We start from the raw sequence: 27,564 nt of genomic DNA on the forward strand, positions 1-27,564 counted from the left end.
AGGCCCCACATGCCGCGGAGCAACTAGGCCCGTGAGCCACACTACTGAGCCTGCGCGTCTGGAGCGTGTGCTCCGCAACAAGAGAGGTCGCGATAGTGAGGGGCCCGCCACACCACGATGAAGAGTGGCCCCCGCTCGCCGCAACTAGAGAAAGCCCTCGCACAGAAACGAAGACCCAACACAGCCATAAATTAAATAAATAAATAAATAAATAAATAATAAATAGAATATACGTGGGAAAATATTAAGAAGTTGAAAATATTAAGGTAGCATGTCAAATGGCATTAAGGGGTGGATAAGACACTGACAAAAGAGAACAGAGGATGGAAGTATGGAACAGGTAGGAATGGAACAGGAAGAGAAAGTAAGGGTATATGTAGGCAAATGCCTACATGTGACAAAGGAAAGAAGTTGTCATGAAGGATTCCTCATTCTGGGTGAATGAAAGCTATTAACAGAAAGGGACAAAACAGGAACTTCCGGGGTAGGTAAGCTTTTTGAGCATGTTAAATTTCATATGATTAAAGGAATCCATGTGGCAATGCAGAACTGCAACTCAGAGAGCCACTGCCCCAACATAGCATGAACAAAACCTCCTAGTCAGTGGACTTGAGAATAAAACAATGTTCTTCTTGGATTCCTAGTTTTTACCTACAGTACTGTTTGTTGTACTTTTATATCTTCTGATCCTCTTATATGTACAGCTTTTGTCCCCACACTTGTCCTAATGTATACAGCTCTCTTTGGCTGCTTTTATTACCACTTAAAACAATCACCAACTTTTGAAGTTGAAAGGAATTTTAGAAATTAAAGAATCTACTGGAGATTAGGTTCTAGTGTATTCTTTTGTTTCAAGCAGAGCTTGCTAAAGCTATTTTTTTTAACTTTTGACCACCTTTAACTATTTCGCTAAAGTGTATTAATATTTTTTGTGTATTCATATTTCCACATAACAGCTTTATCAAGGGCCACAAAAGAAAAAAATCAGAACCTAATTATCAAATATATAAGGATATATTATCAGCTGCAGAACAAAATAAATATTAAAACAAGGTGCTTTAAAAAAACTTTACATAGGAAAAAAATTCAGAATTCAGTAATATCACATCTAAAATGTACAACACAAGCATAACAGAAGGACCATAACACAAACTATTGTTGCTGTTAATCACCCTAGAACTGAAAATCCTGGTGTCAACTGGTGGTAGTATCTTTTATATACAAGATGAAAAGGCATGTTTAGAGATGCTTGCTTACTGAGGTGTTTCTAAATCCCAAGTCAAATGCTACTGGATTCCAAAATAAATTTTCTCTTTACGTCTTCTACTCTGAGAAGTGATTTTAGTTGTAAATACCTCTAACAAATAACATTTATCATAGAGTCATATTGCTGATTAGCATTTCAAACTAAAATCTCTACAAGAATAATTTTGGGACATAGAGCTTTAAGAGCTTTTTAAAAAATTCCTTAACTTCTAAATTAAGTTGTCAGAGAAATAATAAATGGAGATTTATGATTGTTTTTCAGAGCATAGGTTCAGAAAGATAAGTAACATATTTCAAATCATTTTACTCAACCACACAGCTCTAAGATAATTTTCCCCAATTTTTTAGATCCTACATTTTCTCTAACTGGGATTTATGGTTTCCAACCATATATAAACATGTTATAAAAACAGTCATTTATATTTTACAGTACCTAGAAAATAAGATTTCTTAAGAGGAAAACATTAAAAATTTTATCTAGAATGATACGCTATCTTTTCTCCTATCCACTTGTCCTTCCACCTTTTTATCCATTCATCCATTGAGATATATAGTACCATACATTATGGTACACAACCTTTGGCAAAATATTTATTCTCATAAAATATAGTTTCTCAGAATGGCTTCTATAAGAAAATTGGTTTTCCCTTTTGCAAAATAGGAAAAAACATCTTGTACAAATGGCAAATTCAGCAGTCATCATGTCAGCTTTAACAAAACACAAGGACATAATCTAATATTTTAAGTTCAGTTAGCAAGCAAACATGTAGTGTGTGTCTCCTATATAACCAGGCAATGAGATAAGTAGGATTGAAGTAACCACTATCTGCTATTGGATGCTATTTCATCTAATCTCATATAATGTATGATTTTTCTTGTATTCCTTAGGGATTTGTAAACCTTTGACCTATTAGACAGAAACAATCTATAACAAAATTGTAATTGTAGTGTGGAGTTCAAGCTAGTAAAAAGGAAGTTTAATTTTATGAATAAAACCTAAAAAAAGAAAAATCAGGTAATGAGAAAAACGAAGATGAGAGAGTAATGCAGTATTTTTCACATTTTTTTTGGAAATACATATAGTTAAAACCTTTAAAATACAACATTGAACATTGCCTTAAAATTTTTTTCTAGCAAAGGCAACAAAAGCAAATTTAAGCAAGTGGTATTATATCACACTAAAAAGCTTCTGCATAGCAAAGGAAACCTCAAGAAAATGAAAAGGCAACCTACCAAATGGGAAAAAATATTTGCATATCATATATCTGATAAGGGGTCAATATCCAAAAAAATATAAGGAACTCATATAATTCAGTAGCCAAAAAAACCCCCAAAACCCACAAGTTGATTAAAAAGTGAGAAGATCATTTTAATAGACATTTTTCCAAAAAAGACATGCAGATGGCCAACAGGTATATGAAAAGGTGCGCAACATTACTAGCCTTCAGGGAAATGCAAATCGAAACCACAAAGAGACCTCATACCTGTCAAAATGGCTATTATCAAAAAGACAAGAAAAAAGTGTTGAAGAGGATGTAAAGAAAAGGGAACCTTTGTGTATTGTTGGTGGAAATGCAAATTGGTGCAGCCACTATACAAAACAGCATGGAGGTTCCTCAAAAAGTTAAAATAGAACTACCATATGATCCAGCAATTCCATTTATGCATATTTATCTGAAGAAAACAAAAACACTAACTCGAAAAGATACATGTACCCCCATGTTCACTGCAGCATCATTTACAACCTAACTGTGCACTGATGAACAGATAAAGAAAATGTGGTATTAAAAAAAAAAAAAATTTAGTGCACACACACACACACACACACACACACACACACACATAGAGGAATATTTTCAGCCATAAAGAATAAAACCTTGCCATTTGCAACAACATGAATGGAACTTGAGGGCATTACATCAAGTGAACTAAGCCAGAGAAAAGACAAATGCTGTATGAACTCATATGTGGAATCAAAAAACAAAAAACAGAACTCGTAGATACAGAGAACAGATTGGTGCTTGCCAGAGGTGGTGGTGGTGGTGGTGGGGCCCAAAGTGGGTGAAACATGGTCAAAAGTTGCAAACTTCCAGTTATAAAATAAGTAAGTCACAGGCTGTAATGTACAGTTTGGTGACTATAGTTAATAATACTGTATTTTGTACCTGAAGATTCCTAAGAGAGTGAGTAAATCTTAAAAGTTCTCCCCACAAGGAAAAAAAATTCTGTTAACTATGTATGATGATGGATGTTAACTAGACTTATTGTAGTGATAACTGCACAATATATGCAAATATTGAATCACTGTTTTACACCCGAAAGTAACATGTTACATGTCAATTATATCTCAATAAAAATTAATTAAAATTTTTTCTAGCTGATTCACTTTGCTGTACAGCATAAACACAACACTGTAAAGCAACTATACTCCAATAAAAATTAATTTAAAAAAGGAAAAAAAATTTTCTATACATTAAAAAACTTTTTCACTTCTAGAAATAAGGAAATGGTATAACTCTGAAGTATAAAAACCTTAACTTTGAAATTAATATTGCATTTATGGAAAAAAACAAATATTTTTCAATTGAAGTTTAAAGAAAAAGTAGCCTATTTAGCTTTTTGAAATATTAAAGGAGTCTCAATTTAGATAAAATTATACATAGTAATATATAAGCATTCTATTCTGTATTATAAAATATTTGGCTTCATTGAGCACAGGTTATAACAGGCTTTAGTTAAACTAAAGGGAAAACAGAGGTGATAATATATGAGGCACAGTTGCAAAATGATTTCTATGTTAACATAGGAAATAAGAATGAGGTCACATATATGAATCTTAAAAATCTGAAACTATCACCTGTCTAATAAAGGAAATACACTGTCCCAAAAACCCATGGATTAATATTAGATTATTTTAACACACTGAGGTAAGCATTTGGTTAACAAATCTCTCATTTGTGACACCAAGAAATTTCAAATAGTCTGGGAAATTACCAAAACCATACAAAGAGGAAAAAGGAAAACAGCGGTCATAAATTTTGCCACTAATCTCCTCATTTTACTTCAGTTATTGGGGCTAAATTGGTTTATCATGCGATAGTCATCTTAGATTCAATAATAAAGTTGCAAAGAAATTCATCCAAAAAAACAGCCTGATACCTTCAAGGATAAGATGATATATAGAGGAAATAAGAGAAATACTTTAAAAAGAGGAAGAAATGAGAACACTGTGAGAAAAGAGTATTTTTGTCAGGTCAAAAGTTTGAATATCCAATAAATTCTAACGCTAAAATGACAGTGAACTAAAACAAGCCCCAAAGGGCCCTAATTATGGATCTATATTTCTACATAATTAAAAAGCATGTACAAAATAATGACAAAGCTTTATATCATCATGACCAAGAACAAAATAAAATTCATGTAGAATCAACTTAGAATTAGTTTGGTTGGATGGAAGGGTAGAGAGAAAAATGCAGTTAATTTGTTAAAAGTAATTTAAACTTGAAACAATATTGAATTATATAACTTTTGACTGAGATCTACATTCATAACTATATTTTACTTAGAATATTATTTAACTTGTATTGGAGTCATTATATATCCATCACAATAGAGATTCAAAGAGGAAGAAGGAAAGGAGTTAAAAAATCAAAGTTAAATAAAAATAATAACCGTAACGGATATTCTCAGATAAAACACAAGATGGCAATTAAAAAGCTAAATATCACATCTTGGTAAAAAGTAAAAGTTTTCTAAAATTAATAGGTGAAGAATACCTACCACTCCATCAGCAATTTTCTGGGCTCCATGAATTTCATATAGTTGTAGCTGTTTTTCAAACAGTTGGGCGATAGCTCTATGAACAAGCTCATACTGCTCCTATTAGGGAGATGAAATGGTAAACAAGGGAAAAGACATTAAAAAAATAAGAAGGCATTTATAAAAATATAGTTTATAAAGTGAAAGAAAAAACTATACCTTAGTTTGTACTGCAGAATGCCTCTGTGTTCTCATTTCTTGTATTAAGTTGAAAACATTAAATTCCTCTGGTATTTTCTAAAACAAAGAATTTAAAACATGAACTGTGGACAACTGTTCAGAAAAAACAGTAAAATAGTCTTCAACTCAGCTTTTCACACAGACCTTATATACGTGCTGGGTAACTGAAAATTTATTGAGCACTATCTATCATGCATCAGAGACTGTGCTTAGTCAAGAACTAATCTTGACACTCAGCACTCAAGCTAGTGAGCTAGATACGTGAACAAATAAATGTCCAGCCAACGTATGGTTGCAGTACAGTGGGAATAAACATGCTGTGACTAACTCTGGTGTGTGAGTGAAAAGTGAAATATACATAAGCATGGCAGATTAAATGTATAATCTATTTGAGGAATTGAGAAGCTTGATGTAGATAAAACTGACTAAAAGACTGAAAGAAGCAGAGCAATTCAAGGGAGGAGAAAAGATAAGGCTACTTGGCATCAGACTGCAAACATAACAGAGTCTGAACTCATTCTATAGACCAGTGTTTCCTGGGCTGGCTACATAATGACCAGCTAAGAGAGCTACATCTCTGGAGACTGTGAAACATCCTAGACAATTCGTTTGTACATCTGGAATTATAACTACTGCAACAGGCAACCATGACATGAGCAGATCTGATATTCGGGTAACTTTTGTAGCAGGGAAGATGACAGAGTGAAAAGGGGAGAAACTGGTGGAGGCTTACTGAAGCAGTCCAAAAAACCAGACAGGCAGATTTAAGGCACATTTCTGAGGCAGAATTACTAGAACTTGGTGGTCAACAAGAATATTTTGGAGTGATAAAGAAGACAGAAGAGTTAAACATGATTTCCAGGTTCACCGCTTGGGAGTCTTTATATACACCAGAAGATTTTTATATCAATTCCTAAACCAAGGCTTAAGACTACATTTATGTTATGTCAAACTTAATCAAATGGGGACTGTGTTCAAAATACACAGCTTTTGAAATAAGATGTTTGTTTGCTAGTATTCAACCAAATGCCTCTTCCCACCCCAATTTTAATCTTTGACTTTTATGTTAAAATGTGTTAAAATCTAGCATTTTTGTTCACTTAAAAATTTTCATACGAGTGTTAGGAGATGATTTGTTTAGGGGGAATACAAAAATAAAATTCAACAGAGGGCTTTTTGAAAAACTGTTTAAAATTTAAATATTCCGGGGCTTCCCTGGTGGCACAGTGGTTGGGAGTCCGCCTGTCGATGCAGGGGACACGGGTTCAAGCCCTGGTCCGGGAAGATCCCACATGCTGCACAGCAACTAAGTCCGTGCACCACAACTACTGAGCCTGCGCTCTACAGCCTGCAAGCCACAACTACTGAAGCCCGCGCGCCTAGAGCCCGTGCTCCGCAACAAGAGAAGCCACTGCAATGAGAAGCCCATGCACTGCAATTCAGAGTAGCCCCCGCTCACTGCCAACTAGAGAAAGCCCGAGCGCGTGCAGCAATGAAGACCCCATGCAGCCAAAAGTAAATAAATAAAATAAATAAATTTTAAAAACAATTAAATAGTCCCTAAGCAAAAGTGAAAAATGGAACCAAGGCAGGGAAAAAAAGAATAGAAGGAAGAAAGAAGGAAAAAGAAACTAAATATTTTATTATTCCTATTTTATATGACATAGATTGACAAATTCATAGAAACTATAAAGCTACGAAGAATAAAATCTTCTCCCTAATGCATAGAAAATAAACATACCACAGAACCAGCAAATAAACCAAATCTACATACAATGAGGAGACTTGTGCTTTTCAAATCTGTAATGAGGGCTATGTCTTTATATTCTCCATAGTATCAAACCCAATTTCCTGGAAACAGTACTGGTAACAACAATAATACCAGGGATAGTAAGAGAAACGAACATTAAATTTAGCACTTGCTACATGTCACACATAGTACTGAGGAACTTTACAAACTTTCTTAAGAACTTATTTAATTCTTTGAGTTATTAACATTATGATTCCCATTTTCAGATAAAGAAATTGTGGCACAATGAGATTAAGTAAATCGACCAAGATCCCACAGCTAGTAAATGAGAGAGCCAGAATTTCAATCTGGGAAGTTTGGCTGCAGTTAGCATTCTTAACCACCATACTATATAATGTTTCCAGTTAGGCATAAATATTTACTAAATTGATTATACTTATACATAGAATAAATATAAAAGGCAACAAGAGTGCTGTATTTGGAAAAGTCAATGCAGAGTTTACATGCCTAATGTAGGTATTAATTCATCCAGAACAAATGGATGACAATATGTTTATCTTGCTGCCCAGTGTATTACCTCAAGGTAATATGCATCATTTATACCTTTCACTGCCTTTCTCTCTTACATAGCAAAGCTACTTCTAAAAAAGTAACATGTATAACAAAACATATGCTATAATTTACTGCAATTAATTACCAAGTTTGAAAATCATAACACATCAATTAGATATAATGATACATAAAAATCATTCTTACCCCAGCTTTTAGTAAATTCCACGTATAATCTATGGCACAAATGGCACCTGTTCTTCCACAGCCTGCACTGTAGATATAAAATTTGAAAAAACAATTTGATTTTTGTGATAAAAGAACCGTTAAATACATGTGGGTGGACATGTTAATATTCAGAAGCAAAAAATCATTTAAGAAATCTGACAAAATTCTACTTATTTAGTAAACAAACTACAACTTAAAGCGTGTGCATGGCAAACATCCTTAACATTAAGATTTATATCTTGTTTTCATTTAATTTGATGAACTTCCAAAAGTAACTCACAGAATACCCAGAAGCCTTCACTTTGAAAGTCTGTCTACCTCAGAAAACCTTGTCTAGCTAACAAAATACCTTGCAGATATAAATTTATACTATGTTCTAGATGGCTCTGGTGCTTTAGAGTAGAGGAGAAAACTACATCATTTCAATTGCAAAAGGCGCAGGAAAGACGAAGAATGGTACAAGCCCTAGAAACTGGTTTGAACACCAGCAGTGATTTCACCAAAGAAACAAAAGCCACTAATGCTCTCTAATCTCCTGAAGAACTAATAGAACCTGGAGAATGTAAAGTAAATACCACAGGTTAGTTATTTTAAAATATGACAGAAATACTTTAAAGCAACTGATTTCCAGCTAGAGGGAGGCATATGCACCTAAGAATTGAGAATCACATGAGTAATTAAAGATGTTACTGACATCACTGGAATAATTTTAGGCAGAAAAAAAGTTGGGCAGCACTTTACTGTGTATTTTGAAACTTTTAGAAGTATCAGTAGTTTGTTAAACATGTAATCTAAGAATTCCTGATAAAGTACATTATAAGCACCTTAGTATGGTTTTTAAAAAGCTCTTAACAATAAACAATAATATTAATTTTAAACCACTGATATATTTGTCAATTCCACACATCAGAACGTTTCTAAAATTTTGGAGTTAACAGTTACTAGGGCTAAATGATATATATTTAAAACTTGATGGTTCAAAGTGTGATGTTACAGAGACACAGAAAACCAGATCAATGCAACACAACAGAAAATTCAGAAACAGATTTGAGTATATTTAAGTATTTATTACATAATGGTGGATTCTCCAATTAAAGTGGAAAGACTAAACCATTCAATAAATAGTACAGGGAAAGTTAGTTAAAGCAAAAATTAGATTCTTACCCTTTATGTTAATCACAAAAATATTCCAGATGCATTAAAAATATGTTTAAAAAAACCTACAAGTGTATTTTTACGCACTACTGTGTTAGGGAAGGACTTTCTAAGCATATGTCAATGGACACAAATCATTAATGAAGATACTCACAATTATGTATGGTAAAACATAGGCAGAATAAAAACCATGAAAAACCAGAGCACTTACAACATGACTACACATTAACATCTTCGACATATAAAGATATATAAAGAATTCATAACGTATAATTACTGAGATGAAAATCACTGGCAAAGTAAACAAACAAGCAATTCACAAAAGAATATAAATGACCAAGAAAAAAAAAACTTGCCTGTCACGCTGACATTGAAACAAAAAGATAAAAGTATTGGGAAGAATATGGGGAAATGGGCATTCCCACAAACAAACCAGCAGTGGTATGCTTAATTATAATGAGCATCAAATTTATGGATAACAAATTTTAAAATATATACTAAAAGTATGAAAAAGTTCATGTCCTTTAACTTAGAAATCCCACTTTTAAATATCTATTCTAATGAATTACAGATGTGTTCAACGATTTCACCATAAGACTGGCCACTGGATATTTAAATTGTTGTTTAAAATAGCTGAAAATGAATGGGGTAATAAATGAAATGCCAAGAAATGGAGGTTAAATATAAAATACAGTGCTGTCATAATGTATTCCAGAAGAAAATTTATATGACTTAGAAAGATGTACATAATATATGAAATGGGAAAACATTCTTAAAAAAAAATACTATACACACATTGAAAGCACATACACTAAAATTTTAACAATGGTCATCTCTAGTGGGATTGTGAGTGACTCCTTCCTTTTATGTTTGTGCTATCTAAGTTACTACAGTTACCATACTATTTTGGTTCAAAAATATTAAATGATCAATTTATTTTTTTAAAGGAAAATCTTCCTATCAAATTGGATTTATGAACTATGTACATTGACCGGACAACATTAATAGAACAGGAAATAATTTCAACTAACTTGTAAAAAGTTAAGCCAAAGCAATTTCTTTATCTTTTAATTCTACAATTAAATAGATCTTTTTCTTTTTAACCAGTTAACTACTTAATTGAAAAGTCAACTAACCACAGAATTAACTACAGAAAAATAATTTTAATTAACCAGATTGTTAACTTATTCCCACATCTCCATCAGCAAGCCACCTTTCTGGCCCATAAATAAAAAGAAGCCCTTTCACTTCACTAATATAGGCATCACAATCCAACCAACTGGCTAAGAAAACTATCTTTGGTGTTCCATCTCCACTAATATCTTTTAACTATTTAATTAACCAGTAAATCTCTGAGTCTGAAAAATTTCATTTATTGATGCTTTTTATAACAAATGTGAATGAGATATAAGCCACTTAAAAAGATAAATTGTAGTTTTTTAAGTACTATGGTTTTAAGTTTTTTAGAAGCATCGAATGTAAAATAAAAATTAAGAGAAGAAAAGCTGCCTCAGGATTCAAATAGCTTTTACTGTTTGGAAACCCATATAATGACCTATCTAATGAAATTCCAAAATTTAGGTTTCAAAATACCATACATTACCCATATTATAATGCCACCTATATTTCAAAGTATTTACTTTAAATATTTAGAAAATTCTTTTGTACCTGCAGTGAATACAAATAGGCACATCTTCATGTTCTTGGTATTTCCTCATTAAGCTTATCATGTCCAGAATAGAATCAAATGATGAGGGAACGTCATGGTCTGGCCAGTTCACATAATGAAACTGATATAGCCTACGAGATTCCTTCAAGAATAACAGAAATTCAGCCATTATGAAAATACACTTGCAAATTTTAAAGCATACAGAAAAGCTGCAAATCTCACTTTACTGCCATTTCTAAGATATGTAATTCATATTCAGCACTTCCTTAAAAAAATGATAGCCTACATTTATCACATATAAAGTATTGATCTAAGGGCTTCACATGTAACAATTTACTTAATCCCCATGTAACACCATGGGGAAGGTATTGTTAATACTATCCTCATTTTATAGGTAAGGAAATTGAGACAGAAAGAATAACATGCACAATGTTTCACAGCAAGTTACAGATATGAGATCTGAAAGCAGGCAGTCTTACTTCCAAAACCTACACTTTAACCATTATACTATGTATACTACTTAATTAATCTACAGTATTAAATGGATGAGCAATATACCTTAAGCACTGTTTTAGAATCTATTGTAATCAGAAGACTAACAGACTATTTAAACCAAAAAGAAAATTAGAAATGAACTTGTCCAAACCCAAACCTACTCAAATTATGGTGTGGGCTGCCACCCATCTCCCTACCCTTTCAAGTGATCTGTGAGTTTCACACTATTTTTATAATAATACTAAGGTGTTATTTGCCATTTTCATTCTCATTCTCTCATGAGTGTACAGCAGAGTCTTCTCAAGGCTATATAATTTAGGATGATGTCATCACTTGGAAAGGTAATGGAATGTCTGCTTGTATAGTCATGCTTTTAAAAAAACTTCTCAGTTTTAATTTCAAATACAGTAAATATTAAAAGATATAACCCACAGAAACAAGAGCTCTTTGGAATCTTCAACAATTTTTAAGAATGTAAGAGTCCTGACATCAGAATGTTTTGAGAATGGCTATTCTGGTGTTTAATAGAAAGAGCACCGCTTGGAATTCAGGTAAAACTGTATTCAAATTCTACTTCTGCCATTAACTGAATAACTTCAGGTAAGCTACCTAACTTCTCAAGATTCTTTATCTTCATCTATGGGCAACAGAGATAACAGTACCTACCACTATGAAGCTAGGAGGATTGAAATGCCTGATACAATACTGAAATTCAGTAAGGTACCTATCATTATTATTATAGATTAAAAAATAGCAACCAAACGATAATAATGGACTCAACTAAAGGGAAATGATTAGTCAGGTCAGGGGTTGCTAAGAGTACTGGAACCATGTCTACTTATAAACAGGAAGGAGTTGTTAAGTATGCTTACAATGCACTGTTTGGGAAAGAATGATGAGCTTCATGGCCAAGCTTAATTACTTACAGTGATTTAAAATTTAAGATAATAAAAACAGAGAAATTGAGGAAGAATTGATAGGCATTCTCTAATGTCTATCAGATTTTTCTCTGATTCCTTCCTGGAGAAATTATCATTTTATATAGCTCTGAAACTGAAGTCATGGGCCTCTAGTGAAAACAAGTTATATCTAAATGAAGACTTAGTGTTAACAGTGGCTTGTCTCTTTCTAAAAAATTGTAAACAAGTAAAAGTGGGTAATAATTATGTAAATAATACTATAATCTGTTTACTGCAATAGAGGAAAAATATTTGCAGCACAGAAACCAACTATTCCAAATACAGTAAATTTAATTTAGGGAAACTTGTTCTAATCTAAGTAAGTAATTATATTACTTTAATTGATAAAACATAAGGCTCAAGATAATAAAATATTACATCTGATTTTCTTCTTCATTATTTTATATAACTAAAAAAATCAACAAACCTCCTTAACTATGTAAGGTAAGATAGTATACTATTTATATATATCCTCTCTTTAAAAACTATCCTTAGAAACTGTCTCTAAATGGAAAATACTTACATTTTGAAATTCAAGTAAGAGTGTCCTAATGAAGTAGTCTGTTCTTGCTTGTTCAGCTTCCTAAGTAAAAGGAAACACTTGTGAGTCAGTAGAACATTAAAACAAAAACATACACACCAAAACAAACAATAACCTCATATTTAAAGTCCACAATATGAAATTAATCTTTAAAATTCCAGGTATGCCTGATAATTATAAAAACAACAATTCTAGAAGTCATCAATTTGTTTATCTAGGTTTTATTTATTTATTTATTTATTTATTTATAAACAGAAGTGTCTGTTAACCAATTACTTAGCTAGAAGTCTATCATCCAACAAAATATTTGCAAAGTGACAACCATCCCCAGAATCATGTAACAGAAATAACACCTACAAACAAAATGTCACTCCTTAGTACCTACAAACATATTCAACCAGTTTATCTTTCCATTAAGCTTGATTTTCTCTACCTAACACTCAACTCTGAATTAACTGGATTACAAATGTGGAAGGAAAAGGATGCACTCACAAAATCCCAAATTATTATTTTGGTTGATGACAACATAATCACTTTAAAAGTCTCTTACTATCATTTGTCAATATATTAGAAAGCTAACTATTCTTTTTGCCTTTTTAATTAAAACTACAGACAGGGTAGGACAGCGATTGTCAAGAACAACAGGGTATGCTGCTTTATTAATTTTAAAAAATTCAATATTATTCCTGCTTTAATTTTTTAAACCACAGTAATTTATTTTGAACTTTTCAAATAACATTGCAGGGGGACTTCCCTGGTGGTCTGATGGGTAAGACTCCACGCTCCCAATGCAGGGGGCCCGGGTTCGATCTCTGGTCAGGGAACTAGACCCCGCATGCATGCTGCAACTAAGAAGTCTGCATGCCACAACTAAGAAGCCTGCATGATGCAATAAAGATCACACGTGCCTCAACTAAGACCCGGCACAGCCAGAATAAATAAATATTTTTTTAAAAAAATAACATTAAGAGGAAAGTATGTTTTTATTTTCATCATAACAGAGTACAAATGAAAATATTGGTCCAAGACTTAACCTTTTCTCACCTATAAAAGGTGGGATAAATACTTTTGGCTTTGTGGGCCATAAAGTCTCTGTCTACTTTATGTTGCTGTTGTGATAGGCAAATATATAAATTAATGGGTGTGGTTGTACTCCAATAAAACTTCACTCACAAAACAGGCAATGAGCTAGACTGACCCATGGACAGTGTGCTGCTATCTAAGTGGTTACACGCAGCAACATGCTACTGAGCTCCAGTCTGCCCATTCCCCACTGTTCACCAACACTTTACCCTCCTTCTCATCCCCAAACCAAGAGAGCTCCTGATACTGTCCTGTCTCAGTCTCAAACACTCTGATTGCCAAGTATAGTCAAGTCACGTACTATGGTTATTTTCACTACCTTGCTTTCTACTTATAAATTTGATTTTTTGTTTGCAACAGTGATAACAAATCCTGAGTTGTCTGAAACAACCACATGACATACAAATTACTTTCCATTTTGAAATTTTGAAAGAAAAATTTTGCTTCTTCAGCATGGATTAATTCCATCATTGACAAATCAAACCAGCTGTTACGAATCAAATCAAACCTCTTATCAAGAGGACTTTTTAAAATTACCTTTTAGTGCAACTGGAAAACCAACCCAAAAAGTCAATTCATCTTTTTCCAAATTATAAACTATTTCTTACTTTTCTCTATTCATTATTATAAGTTGTTTACTATTTCTGATCCCCGAATGTTAAAAAATTTTAAGTTGTTTTGTTGTTGACTATTAATCACTATATGTGGTCACCTGAACTGTGACATTCATTACAATTATCTTATTACATCTAAATTTACAAATATTCAACACAACCATGCTGCACAGAACTAGGTTTCCTGGACTGTCCAGGGACTTAATATTGTAGAATACTTTCTGAACTGGTGAGGGGGTAGTGTTCCCTCACAGGAGTACAGTACGGTTATGTATTGGTTTTTATTCATTCCAAACAATATGAAATGCAGTAGGATTTTTAAAATTTTTAAATTTAATCCACAAACAGTTAATTCCAACCAGGACTTTAGAGTATTGACTACACTTTAAATCCAGGTCATTTAACTATGAGTTACAGTTAACATTACAAAAATCACACTGTATTTATAAAGGAGACTGTGTAAAACAGTCTGAGTCCTTTTCTGCATAAACCTAGAAAGCACTAAATTTCTGGTAGCATCAGAGGAATTCATAAGTCCTAAGTACAAATAGGTCATAAAATTAAGGACTTCTTGAATTCACCAATGACGAGTAAAATCATAGAGTTATATTTCATTTAACCATGGAAAACAAAGTCAAAAACAAGCAACTATGAGATGGGTAATGTAATGGTCAATTTTATGTGTCAGCCTGGCTGGGCCATGGTGTGCTCAGATACTTGGTCATACGTTATTCTTGGTGTTCCTGTGAGGGAGTTGTTTTGGGGTGAGATTAACATTTAAATCCGTGGACTTTGAGTAGTGCAGACTGCTCTCTCTAAGGTGGCTGGCCCTCATCCAATCAGTTAAGGCTTGAATAGAAAAAAAGGACCAGCCTCCTGCAAGTAAGAGAATTCTCCAGGAGACTGCTTTCATCTGTAACACTAGCTCTTCTTGGTTCTACAGCAGGCTGTCTTTGGACTGGAGCTGAACATCAGTTTGCCTGGGTCTCAGCCTGCCCACCTTCGGATTAGAACTATTGTATCAGCTCTCGGTCTCCAGGCTGCTGCTCTTCAGCGTGAAACTGAAACATCAGCTCCTCGTGGGTCTCCAGCTTGCCCACCCTCCCCTGCAGATTTTGTACTTGCCAGCCTCCATAATCATGTGAGCCAAATCCTTATGATAAACCTCTTTCCCTCTATATATAAACATCCTACTGCTTCTGTTTCTCTGGAAAACCATGACTAATATAGGGAAGTTATTTAATTTTCATGTATGTTTAATCATCGTATTTTGAGTTGAGTACATAAGACAATATATTTCTTTCAAGTGATTAAAAAAGACACCTTCATGTGTAACCCAAAGCAAATTGTTGGTTCTATTCTAAAGCTTGTATTTTACTTCTTTTTTGTTGTTCCTTCACTGTTTTTGTTTTTTAATTCATTTTCTCAGATTTGTGTTGTTAGTTTTAGAACTTAAATTTAATTCACTTCCACTGCTCATCAAATAGGTATATATTTTAAGTTTCATGTCAAGTTTTCTGCCATAAAAGATCAATCTCTACTTTCAGGATGGAAGTTCTCAAACCCATCTTTGTACATAATTATGGCAGTTCTGGGGAGAATAACATAGATATGAAAGATTAACGTAATAAACTATACTTCAGTCATCAAGGATCTTTCTCATTTGTTGAATTTGAAACTAATACTTTATACCACTTTTCAAATAGATATTTTCAAAGCAGTTATTCATTTATTCTTAGATACATAACACTTATGATCAACTTATATACAAAGACTAACACAGAATTAACATAAGGTACAAGGAAATTATACATTTATGAAAAGTCATTCTCAAAGCTTCTTAATTTAAAAGCAGTATAAAAACAAACATTAATGTTTGTTTATTAAGTGTAGATTTACATGAAAACATTGAAGGCTTGGCTTATATAAAACCAGGTTCATACCATATTATAATTTAATTTTCAGTCCAAAATACTCATTACCTGATTAAATAATGTATATAAAAATAGGTACTTACACAAGAAATTTTAAATGGTGCAAATGTTATAGGGTCTTCTCCATACAAAGGCCAATAGCGCTCACATTTTTTCTGTTTTCCAAAAAAAAGTTAGTAAATAATTGATAATTTGTTTTACTTGAACTTTAACAAATATTTTGTGTTCAGGTTGTTCTTCCTTCCCAGAAAACAGAAAAACTGCCATCAACAGGCAAGGAGCTAGGAGCTCTCAGACTTACCCAACTAACCATAAAGGTGGGCTACCATGACCTCTCCAAGATTAGTCATAAGAACCTTATTAACGTAAGTGTATAAACTGTTCATTGCTACCGGCTTGGTATATAGAGTAGACTCCAAAGATCCTCCTCTAGAGAAGAAAAATTGCTTAAAAAATAAGTGCCTGGCACAAGGAGGTCCTTTCAGTATAAAAAGTTGCCAGGCAAGTTTTAATGCTTGTAAAATGACAATCTCTATAATAACTGGCTGAATTCTTGTTAAGTGTAAAATCTGTGGCATCGTGGAAAGAGCACTCCACTTGGTATCAGAAGAATTTTGCAAGTAGCAATTTTACTGTTTGGTTGACCTTTAGTTCCTTTACATGTAAAAATGGGAATAATAATCCTTATCTTATATGATTGTTTCAAGTACTAAATAAGGGTTTATTTCAAATGTTCCACTGGTGGAACGCTATACAAGAATAATGTATTATTTAAACTATCCACTTACGAGATTCTAGAAAGTGTAATCGAACAGTTTCCCCTTTTACTTTCCCATTTTAAACAGGTATAGAAATAGTAGAATATTCAATTTTCATTAGTTTCTAACATCAAGCCCCATCATTTTAGAAACTTAAGTAAGTGAATGAAAGCCTAACTTTACAGAACATCCAGTGATTCTGATGGAAGAAATGATGCAATTTTACCAAGACACAATAAAATGAAACCCTTTAAGTGACAATTTAGCTTGAAATAAACCTTTGGCATGGGAAATACATCAGTTCTTACTAAATTCTCATAGTTCCATATATAGTAAGTGAAATTGTTACCTATAGGCTAGAATTAACTGTAAGCTGACAATACTGCTCTCAGGGCAACAAAGTAGAACTGCCTAGTATGTCAGTTTAGCTTAGAGTAAATACTACCAATATTTTAGAAGCCTTAAAGCCACAAACTTCATTTCCCAGTAGAAGTTTATAGAAAATGATAAAATTAAATTATTTTGAAGGGGTTTTTTTTCTTGTTTTGCCTAGTAAAGTTTTAACATCTTGAAACAGAAAACAAGTTTATAGATTAACTTAGTAAGAATGAAAGCTTGTGACTAACATGCCCCTCATTCAGACGAGCAAAAACTGAGTAATGATTATATTGATATTTATATTTCAGGTATGAACTAATTACAATTGATACCAAAAATAATGTGTTAAACATCATATATACATAATCTATAATAATTTATCATTCATTTCAGAGATGAGGAAGCTGAAGCCCAGAGGGGACAGTTCAATGTACCATGCTCCAAATGCTAGTAAAGTGTAGGTCTGTTTGATTTTATTACCTGTGCTCTTTCCATTAGGTCACATTCTAAGTCAAAGTCAAGGTTATCAAATAAATTCACAGCCCTAATTGACAAAACAACAAAACTGACTACTAACAAAACACTATGAATCAAAAAAACATTAGCTTCAAAAATTTCTGCATGCAATACAACTTAATTTTTCAAGTATTATTACTGATATACAATGTGAGCTTATTAATAGAATGAAGGGAAACAAAGCCTAAATCTTAAAAGTAACTGTAAAAAAAATTAGGAAGGTGAAATTTAAATTTCCTAACACCACTGATTAATAGTAATGGTACTGAAGTACATACTGACAATACTTCAACAGATAACTTAATTACTTAACAGTTTGTACTGTAATTACAATTACTTAATTACTTTCTCGTTTGTTTATTTTCTAATCTTAGACTGTTCATTTTCTGTCCAATATTGCTAATACTTCCACTATTTGTAAATGATATGGTTGGGTGGAATGACAAAAATTACTAGTAAAAATAAAGATTTCCAATGATTTATACATCATAACATCTCACATAACTGAAAGATGTATTATCTTGTTTTATGCAACATATCCTTTACTGAAAATTTTCATAAGAAGTTTTACAACTTAAAAATGACTTTTTACTTTAACTAATGAACTACCTTTGTATAAGGAGACTTCAAATCATCACATAATTTCTTTGATTTGTTTCTCACATTTATAGAAGCCCACACTTAAAAATGAAGACTTAGGAATTGATGCTGCAGGAGACCACAACGGTTTTGAAACTAATTTCACGTGGACAGAGTTTTTACCAATGTTAAAAATTTCAGATTAAGGAATTTTCTTCTCTTTGGAGATAACATTACAAAAATGTAGTGGTATTGGCAGACAGAAATTAGAATATTCAAGCTGTAAATTGATGAAAATTAATCAGAATTACTGAATTCATTTTTATTGCTCAATTTTATTCAATCCATAAAAAGTGTTCTACTTACACCACCATTAAATATTTGAAGACTACTAAGTAACAGTACAAAATCTATTAAATGTATTTATAAAATATAAAAGTTTATGTGCTTGGGGATTATTTGGCTCCTTTTGATGAAATAAAAGCAACTGCAGAACACAAAAAAAGAAAAGAAGTAACTATTTTAAAAACTAGGGCTAAGAGTATAATAAAAGACCAGGAATATATATCCCTAGAAATGAAGTAATAAAAAGAATACTCCACAATTATTTTAAGTGTTAATAGTTATACATACCCTTCCCATCTCAAATTCACGACAGGCCATTACAATGATCTAAAAAGAAGTAGGGGAGGGATGAGATAAAGAATATATCAGTTAAACACAATTTTATTTTTTCAATAAAATATACATTTCAAGAATTATTTTTTATTCTGAGCAAAAGTATGCCTGGCCTGTCAAAAAAAAAAAGTAGGTTTAATATTAAAGTATGAGTTAAAGAAATGATCAAAATCATTCCTTCGAAGTAAAGGGCTAACTAAATAAATATCAACAAATTAAACTGGCTTCAAATAACATGATGTATTTGATTTGAATTAAATTTTTTGAAGCTTATAGACTTATTTCTGTCTTTTGAAATAATATTAAAATAACGCATTCAGGATATTTACCCAATAAAATAGCAATACTTTACATACATTTAATAAAATTATCAAGGCTGAAGGTATTTAACTGTCTTTGATCATAAAGGTTATTACATTTGCTTACCCATCCCAACATTTTATAATGTAATATTTCAAACATATAGCAAAGTTGAAATAATTTTACAGTAAACTCTGTATAGGCACCATCTATTCTCTACCATTAACATTTCACAATAATTGTTTTTATCACATAGCTCTCCCTCCACTCATCTAATCAATCTATCTTATTTGGTAGTTGTCTTATTAGTACTGACATAGGACAAGATTCAAAGTATTATCACACCCTATTCTTGAAATATTTCAACAAGTTTGTCAAAATTTAATGAGAAATCCTACTAGCCATCAGTTGCTGTCTTTAATAAACATTAGCTATAATTAACATATTATTATGGCTCAAAAGTCATGTCATTACATGTAATACTTACTACAACATTGTACTCCCATATCATCCTCCAAAAATCTATTACTGTATTTGCTAAAGGTCCTTGGGTTGCCACATATGCTTTTGGCCCATAAACACCCTAAAAGGGTTAAAAGCAAATTTCATATTTATTATGATTAACAAAAATATTTCCCTACCTAAATTTTAAGTTTTCAAATTTTATTATTAGTAATACTGCTGTTTTCGCCTAAACCATTTACAAATAATTTTTCTTTAATAGTACATAAAAGCATGGCAAAATATATTTCACTTCAGCTTCTGATGAAATGTTACTACTTTTGTGTAATTATTAGACATGGTGCACAGAATTCATAATTAAACCTCCTTGTGCTAATTTTAAAATTATTAGTTACCTAGGAATTAAAAACAAAAGCCTTAGTACCTAGTCAACAAAGCTAACTGTAGCAGAAAAATAAAAGCATGCATCAATTCTAAAAGATAATACTGGAACTAGCTAACAGTTCTTTCTTACCTAGATTCTTCCATAACTGCCTTTAGTTACTTATTCAACTTAAAGTTTTTTAAACACCTACTATGTATACTCTAATAGTAAACCCAAGAATATATCAAACAAAATAGTGGACTAAAATACTAAACCAGCACATAATTGAATCATACAGTGAGTCAGTGTTATTAAGTGCAATTAAAAACTAGAACTTTTAACAGATGTCCTTATAAAAGAACATAAACATCAATAATATATGAAAGAACGAACTACCTACGTGTTAATTTTTGTTTAACCTATTAGTTTTGGGTTTTGCCGTAACTGTAGTAAAATTGACTTTTTAGTAAAAACAGTTTTTATTTGAAACCACGACTGTTCAATGTTGACAGATATTAATTTTACCATATAACTCTTACCACCTTAATATTTTTCTCAACAAATTATTATATTAAGATATGTAAAAGGGCTTCCCTGGTGGTGCAGTGGTTAAGAATCTGCCTGCCAGTGCAGGGGACACAGGTTCCAGCCCTGGTCCGGGAAGATCCCACATGCTGTGGAGCAACTAAGCCAGTGTGCCACACACAACTATTGAGCCTGCGCTCTAGAGCCTGAGAGCCACAACTACTGAACCTGCATGCCACAACTACTGAAGCCCAAGTGCTCCACAACAAGAGAAGCCACCGTAATGAGAAGCCCATGCATCGCAATGAAGAGTAGCCCCCGCTCGCCGCAACTAGAGAAAGCCCGCACAGCAACAAAGACCCAACACAGCCAAAAATAAATAAATGAAATAAATAAATTTTTTTAAAAATTAAAAGAAAAAGAACCTTAAAAAAATGTATAAATACCATATATAAAATAATTGAAATTATACTGCCATATAACTAGAAAGATTCAAAAGCACAGAATAACAGAACCAAATAGTCTTTTATTTACTCAAGTAGCAGTTTGAATCTCTCTCTCTGCTGATAAATATGTAAAAAACTTGACTGCTTTTGATCAGAGTATACAAAAAAGGTTACCTATAAAGACTATATTTAATCTTGCATTTCAACTGTCACCTGAAACATAGTAACAATTGCCAAAAGTTTTTAATCTAAGTTTATATTCTGTAATTTTAAATCAGTATTACCCAGTAATTCCAGCCCTGGTAATTTATTCTAAGAAATTATTCAAAAGAATAACAATGTTCAGGGCTTCACTGGTAGTACAGTGGTTAAGAATCCGCCTGCCTAATGCAGGGCACACAGGTTCGAGCCCTGGTCCAGGAAGATCCCACATGCCATGGAGCAACTAAGCCCATGTACCACAGCTACTGAGCCTGCGCTCTAGAGCCCACACGCCACAACTACTGAGCCTGCGTGCCTAGAGCCCATGCTCCACAACAAGAGAAGCCACCGCAATGAAAAGCCCACGCACCACAACGCAGAGTAGCCCCCACTCACTGCAATTAGAGAAAACCCGTGGGCAACAATGAAGACCCAACACAGCCAAAAATAAATAAATAAAATTAAAAACTTTAAAAAAACTTAAAAAAAAAAAGAATAACAATGTTCACTGCAATATTACCATCAAGAAAAACTGGAAACAACCTATACGGTTCAACAACAGAAATGACCATGTACATTTGTGTACCTAAACTCAAGGGGACAAACGAGAAGATTTAGCAATCAGTAAGGTGTTTATAAGTCTTCAATGTAGAAGAAGAAACAAAAATAGAAAAACTTTTTCTCCACTGTCATAAAATCAAGCAAAATCTTTATGAATAAGGAAGCTAGAAGGAAAGCCCATAAAAATATATCATGGCTGTGCTTTTATTTTTACTTCTTTTACTGTTTGGTATCATGTTAGGCAATTTTAAAATTTTTAATAAAGTTAGTATGTAGGAAGACATTAAATATGGCAGAGTTAATACTTATAGTTAATACATACCTTAATAAAATTTGCATTGATATAGTCTGAATCTTGAGAAGGAGTCTTTAAAGTCAACTTAACTCGGCTGTGATCAACTACAAGAAAAAAAAAAAGGATTTCATAAATTATGTCCCATTGGCAAACAGGGTTTTTTTCTTACAAACCATAAACAAGATTAAATAAATAACTAAAATTATTTACTTTAAAAAACAATGAATGGGACTTCCCTGGTGGCACAGTGGTTAAGAATCCGCCTGCCAATGCAGGGGACACAGGTTCAAGCCCTGGTCCGGGAAGATCCCACATGCCACAGAGAAACGAAGCCCATGCGCCACAACTACTGAGCCTACGCTCTAGAGTCCACGAACCACAACTACTGAGCCCGTGTGCCACAACTACTGAAGCTCATGCGCCTAGAGCCTGTGCTCCGCAACAAGAGAAGCCTCGGCAGTGAGAAGCCAGCGCGCCGCAACGAAGAGGAGCCCTGGCTCGCCACAACTAGAGAAAGCCCGTGCGCAGCAACAAAGACCGAATGCAGCCAAAAATAAACTAATTAATTAAAAAAAAAAAACAACGAATGAAAACTGACTCTAGGTACCAGCAGGCTAATTTCTAACATCATATTGACAGGAAGTCTAATTGTAAAGCTGTGTTTTAAAGTTGGAATCAGAATAAATCTCAGGAGCTCTTTTAAAATACAAATTCCTGGGCATCGTCCTAGATTTACTATACAAGAGTCTGAGGTTTAAGTGTCTACAGTTTTTAACAAGTATACTAGGTGATGAACACTAACCATTTATACACAAATACATTTGCCAAAGTTCTTGTAAGGAAATCTAACTTTCATATTTCACAAGAAATTAGAAAAATTAAGTAAACTGTGACAAATAAATGAATTAAGATGATGTATGAAAACTGCTCAATACTGCACTTCACCAATGATACTTATTATTAGGTAATGTCCACTTAGGGTAAAAAAAGTCTTTACAAGAAAGTCTCAAAATATAAATTTTATTAATTTTATAAAATTATGTAGTTTTATTTTTAAAATAAAGGTAATATCAATATTATTTTTAAAAATTAGATCTTAAAGAAAGATACAAGATGAGACTTCCCTGGTGGTCCAGTGGTTAAGAATCCATGCTCCCAATGCAGGGGGCCCAGGTTTGATCCCTGGTCAGGGAACTAGATCCCACATGCCACAACTAAGAGCCCGCATGCCGCAACTAAAGATCCCATGTGCCGCAACCAAGACCTGGCTCAGCCAAATAAATAAATAAATAATATTAAAAAAAAAAAAAAAGATACAAGATGAAAAGTGAACTGCCCCTATTCTTGAATTCCAGGGCTCTCTCTTTTCCAAAAAAGACACTATTAAAGTTCTTTTTTCATTCCGAAATTTTTATGCATATACCTATATACTTTGAAAAAGCAGACAAATACAATCATACTAAACATGTTGTTCTGAACCTTGTTACTTTTCAGTTAGCAATATATCCTAGAACTCTTCCCAGAGCAAAAACAGATCACCTTACTCTTTTTTAATGTTACACGGAATCTATTATATGGACGTTTCATTATTTATTTAACTAGCTACACTACTGATGGGCCATTTTTTCTTACTAGACACACTACTACAATGAACACTGCAGTACTTGTATCTGTTACCGGCAGTACCAGAGGGTAAGTTCCTAACAGAGGAATTGCTACTTGCCTTCTAAAAGGTATATACCAACTTATGCAAGTGTTATTAGTAAGAGTAACTAACTGGGTGTTATCATATATTTTAATAGTTGACAATCTAAAAAATAAGACATCAGACTTACATTTCCTGAATTATGCAAATGGTTGCATATTTTCATATAGTTGTTTGTATTTCTTTTACCAAAGCTGCTTGTTTATACCCTTTGAACATTATCCCCATATGTCTATGTTTTCCTACTGATTTATATGAAATCTATGTAAAGAGAGAAAAATCAGCCCTTGGTCATAGGTAATGCAGATAGATTTTTTAAAACTTTTCATTTAGAATTAATTTTGGATTTACAGAAAAATTGCAAAAATAGTATAGAGAATTCTCATACATCCCTCACTCATCTTCCCTTAATGTTAACATCTTACTTACATAACCATGGCACAGTTATCAAAATGAGAAAACTAACATTGTTACGATACTATTAATTAAACAACAGACTGTATACAAATTTTACCAGTTAAAAAAAAGTATCTTTTTTCTTTCCAGGATCCCAAAATACACTTTGTTATTATTTCTCCTAAGTCTCTTCCAATCTATAAAAGTTCCTTTGACTGATATTTTTCTTATGATTGGAATGAGGTTATGCATTTTGTCCAGAAGAGCAGAGAACAATCATGTGTCCTCAGTGAGAAGACACACCAAGGGGTTCATGATGTCAATATGTCATGTTACTTGTGAGGTTAACCTTGGTTTCGGTTAATTTGGTGTCAGCTGGTGTCTCCGCTGTGAAGTTACTTTCTTTCCCTTTGTAGTAAATAAATATTTGGGGACATACTTTGAGCCTATGAAACCCTAAAGTAGTAGGATTATCTAAGATTCATGGTCTCCAGATTAGAAAGGGCCATAACATGTAACATGCCACTATCATTTTGGTCCTTTCTAATCCAGGGACAATGACTATTAAAGGCAATTAAAATACAAAAAGACATACAGAAATGGTAACAGATACAAATAAACTTCTTAGCAAACTTTTTAAAAGGAAAACTAATGAATAACTAATTTATTTGCCAATGATGCGAATTTTATACATTAGTACAAAGGCCCATTTCTGCTGATTTCATTTATTTATTTTTGGTGAAATTTCCTTTGGAAATTTGTAGGAAGAGATATATAAAAAAGACATAGTAGCTTCCAATTAAAATTATGTATCTCCTTACCATGTTTCCAGGAAAGAGAATATTTACATGTTTATCAATGCTTTCTTATTTCACTCCATCCTACATGTCTTTTTTAAAAGCCATTTGGGATAAGAAATATACATATGCTTTGGGTAAATGACAATAGAATAATTCAGTAGTTAGGACAATGACAGTTAAGTAACTATATGAAGCTTCCTCTCAACCATGTTTGCCAGTAATGAGGGGTCCCACCTCATTACCCTTATTCATGTGGCATGTTAGCCTCTATTCAAAGTATCTCAAAGCCAGAGACCTTTGTACAGTAGTTGGTTTACCACTGGATCCTTAGTAAATGTTTTGGGGATTGTGAATCCAAATGAGAGCAGTGGCTCCCAAATGATAGTCAAGACTTGTGCCAAGCTGCTTGCTACATGCAAGCTGGGAATTTTTTTTTAATTTTCTGTGATGGAAAATTTTATGCATATACAAAAATATGATAGTATAATGAATCCCTATCTATCCATTACCCAACTTCAATAATTATCAGTATTTTGCCAATCTTATTTCACCTATGGCTAATCATACAGCAGCTGGGGACTGGGAAAAGCAAATGAAAATGCAAGATTTCCGAGTTGCATATTCTGCAGTAAGTTTGATTCAGTCAGTTCAAGATGGGGCACAGAAATGGCTTTTTTTTTTTTTAATGAAATAATGCCCTTTGTATGCAGCAACATGGATGGACCTAGAGATTCTCATACGAAGTGAAGTAAGTCAGAAAGAGAAAGACAAATACCATATGATATCACTTATATGTGGAATCTAAAATACGACACAAATGAACATATCTATGAAACAGAAACAGACTCACAGACATAGGTAACAGACTTGTGGTTGCCAAGGGGGAGGGTGGCCGGGGGAGAGAAGGATTGGGAGTTTGGGATTAGCAGATGCAAACTATTACATATAGGATGGATAAACAAGGTCCTACTGTATAGAACAGGAAACTGTATTCAATATCCTGTGATAAGCCATAATGGAAAGGGATATGAAAAAGAATATATAAGTATAACTGAATGACTTTGCTGTACAGCAAAAATTAACACAACATTGTAAATCAACTATGCTTCAATAAAAATTTTTTTTAAAGAAATGGCTTTTTTTAAAACTCTAAAGTACAGGCAAATTTTGTAGTCACTACTTCATACTGTATAATCATAGTATATATATGTATTTTTATAATTTTTAAAATTTTTATTTATTATTTATTTATTTATTTATTAGGCTGCACTGGGTCTTTGTTGCAGCGTGGTCTTAATTGTGGTATGTGGGATCTTAGTTCCCCGACCTATTTATTTATTTATTTATTTATTTATTTATTTATTTATGTAGGCTGTGCTGGGTCTTTGTTGCCGCGGGCTTGGTTGTGGTATGTGGGATCTTAGTTCCCCAACCAGGGCTCCCGGCATTGGGAGCACGGAGTCTTAACCACTGGACTGTGAGAGAAAAAAATCAATATTATGCTGTGTATAACACAAAATGCATATTTTAATATTCATTGGTGCTGTTATTAAGCATAAACATGAATAGAAATAATTTAAAGAATATTAAAGAAATGAAAACAATCATTCCTCTCCATCGTTTTGCAGACTGCCTGTACAATCTCCCAAGAGCCCAATTCCAAATAGATAAAACCAATATTCGCTACACAAGAGGCTCTTTAAAGTAGCAACATTTTTTTCTTGAGCAAACATCAACACCTATTGCAACAACAAAAATACATATTGTCACCTCCAAGGAAACACACACCTCTTGATAAATCCTAGGTCTGAGAAATAAAAGGATCTCCATAATTAATATTGGGATAGGCAGAACACCCTGATCCATCACTTCTAAAGGCTAGCCAACTCAGTTTTAGCCCTTTTCAACAGACAAAAGCACCGGTCATCCTTGACACAAGAGTATCTAGAAATTTCTTAATTATAGGACTAGCCTCAGTGTTCTACCATAAAATAAAACAAATCTCCAAGATGGCTTGAGAAAAAACTAAGTGATCTCTGAATAGTGATGAAATTACTTTTAATGGATCAAAAGCAAGGATGTCTGCTCTTGCCACTTCAAGTTAACATTATACTAGAGGTTCTAGCCAGAGCAATAAGGCAAAAAAGACACTCAGATTGGAAAGGAAGTAGTAAAACGGTCACTAGTTGCAAATGACAAGATTCTGATATGTAAAAAATCCTAGTTTTCACAAAAAAAATACTAAGCTAAATACTAAAATAAATGAGTCCAGGGAGGTCAGTGGATTAAAAAAAAAAAATCAACATGCAAATGTAAATTGTATTTCTATATACTAGTAATAAAGAACTTGAAAATACA

General features: G+C 33.0%; 1 protein-coding gene and 1 long non-coding RNA gene across 20 annotated transcripts in view; one reads left to right on the forward strand and one right to left on the reverse strand.

Moving 5' to 3' along the window:
* The window catches only part of LOC102980705 (uncharacterized), a 131,653-nt gene that overhangs the window by 72,294 nt on the left and 31,795 nt on the right, over positions 1 to 27,564 (forward strand). For 2 of the 17 annotated variants that reach the window (XR_008617440.1, XR_008617432.1), the window contains exons 5-7: positions 15,252 to 15,449; positions 16,473 to 16,559; positions 23,941 to 23,997. The exons of 2 other annotated variants lie outside the window; for them this stretch is intronic. This is a non-coding gene — a long non-coding RNA (uncharacterized lncRNA). Of the gene's footprint in view, positions 1 to 15,251; positions 16,086 to 16,472; positions 16,560 to 23,940; positions 23,998 to 27,564 lie in introns of those variants that run through there. 13 more of the 17 variants (XR_008617433.1, XR_008617439.1, XR_008617445.1 and 10 more) reach the window with 10 other exon arrangements.
* The window catches only part of PTPN12 (protein tyrosine phosphatase non-receptor type 12), an 86,881-nt gene that overhangs the window by 22,022 nt on the left and 37,295 nt on the right, over positions 1 to 27,564 (reverse strand). For all 3 annotated transcript variants that reach the window (XM_024115942.3, XM_028490151.2, XM_028490152.2), the window contains 9 exons: positions 22,333 to 22,409; positions 19,939 to 20,034; positions 19,107 to 19,145; positions 16,326 to 16,397; positions 12,594 to 12,653; positions 10,616 to 10,758; positions 7,772 to 7,838; positions 5,245 to 5,322; positions 5,047 to 5,145 (listed from right to left, as the gene is read on the reverse strand). In XM_024115942.3, coding sequence (XP_023971710.1) covers positions 5,047 to 5,145; positions 5,245 to 5,322; positions 7,772 to 7,838; positions 10,616 to 10,758; positions 12,594 to 12,653; positions 16,326 to 16,397; positions 19,107 to 19,145; positions 19,939 to 20,034; positions 22,333 to 22,409 — 731 coding nt within the window. The remainder of the gene's footprint in view (positions 1 to 5,046; positions 5,146 to 5,244; positions 5,323 to 7,771; positions 7,839 to 10,615; positions 10,759 to 12,593; positions 12,654 to 16,325; positions 16,398 to 19,106; positions 19,146 to 19,938; positions 20,035 to 22,332; positions 22,410 to 27,564) is intronic.

Source organism: Physeter macrocephalus, chromosome 5 (genome assembly GCF_002837175.3).
Source record: "Physeter macrocephalus isolate SW-GA chromosome 5, ASM283717v5, whole genome shotgun sequence".
NCBI lineage: Eukaryota > Metazoa > Chordata > Mammalia > Artiodactyla > Physeteridae > Physeter > Physeter macrocephalus.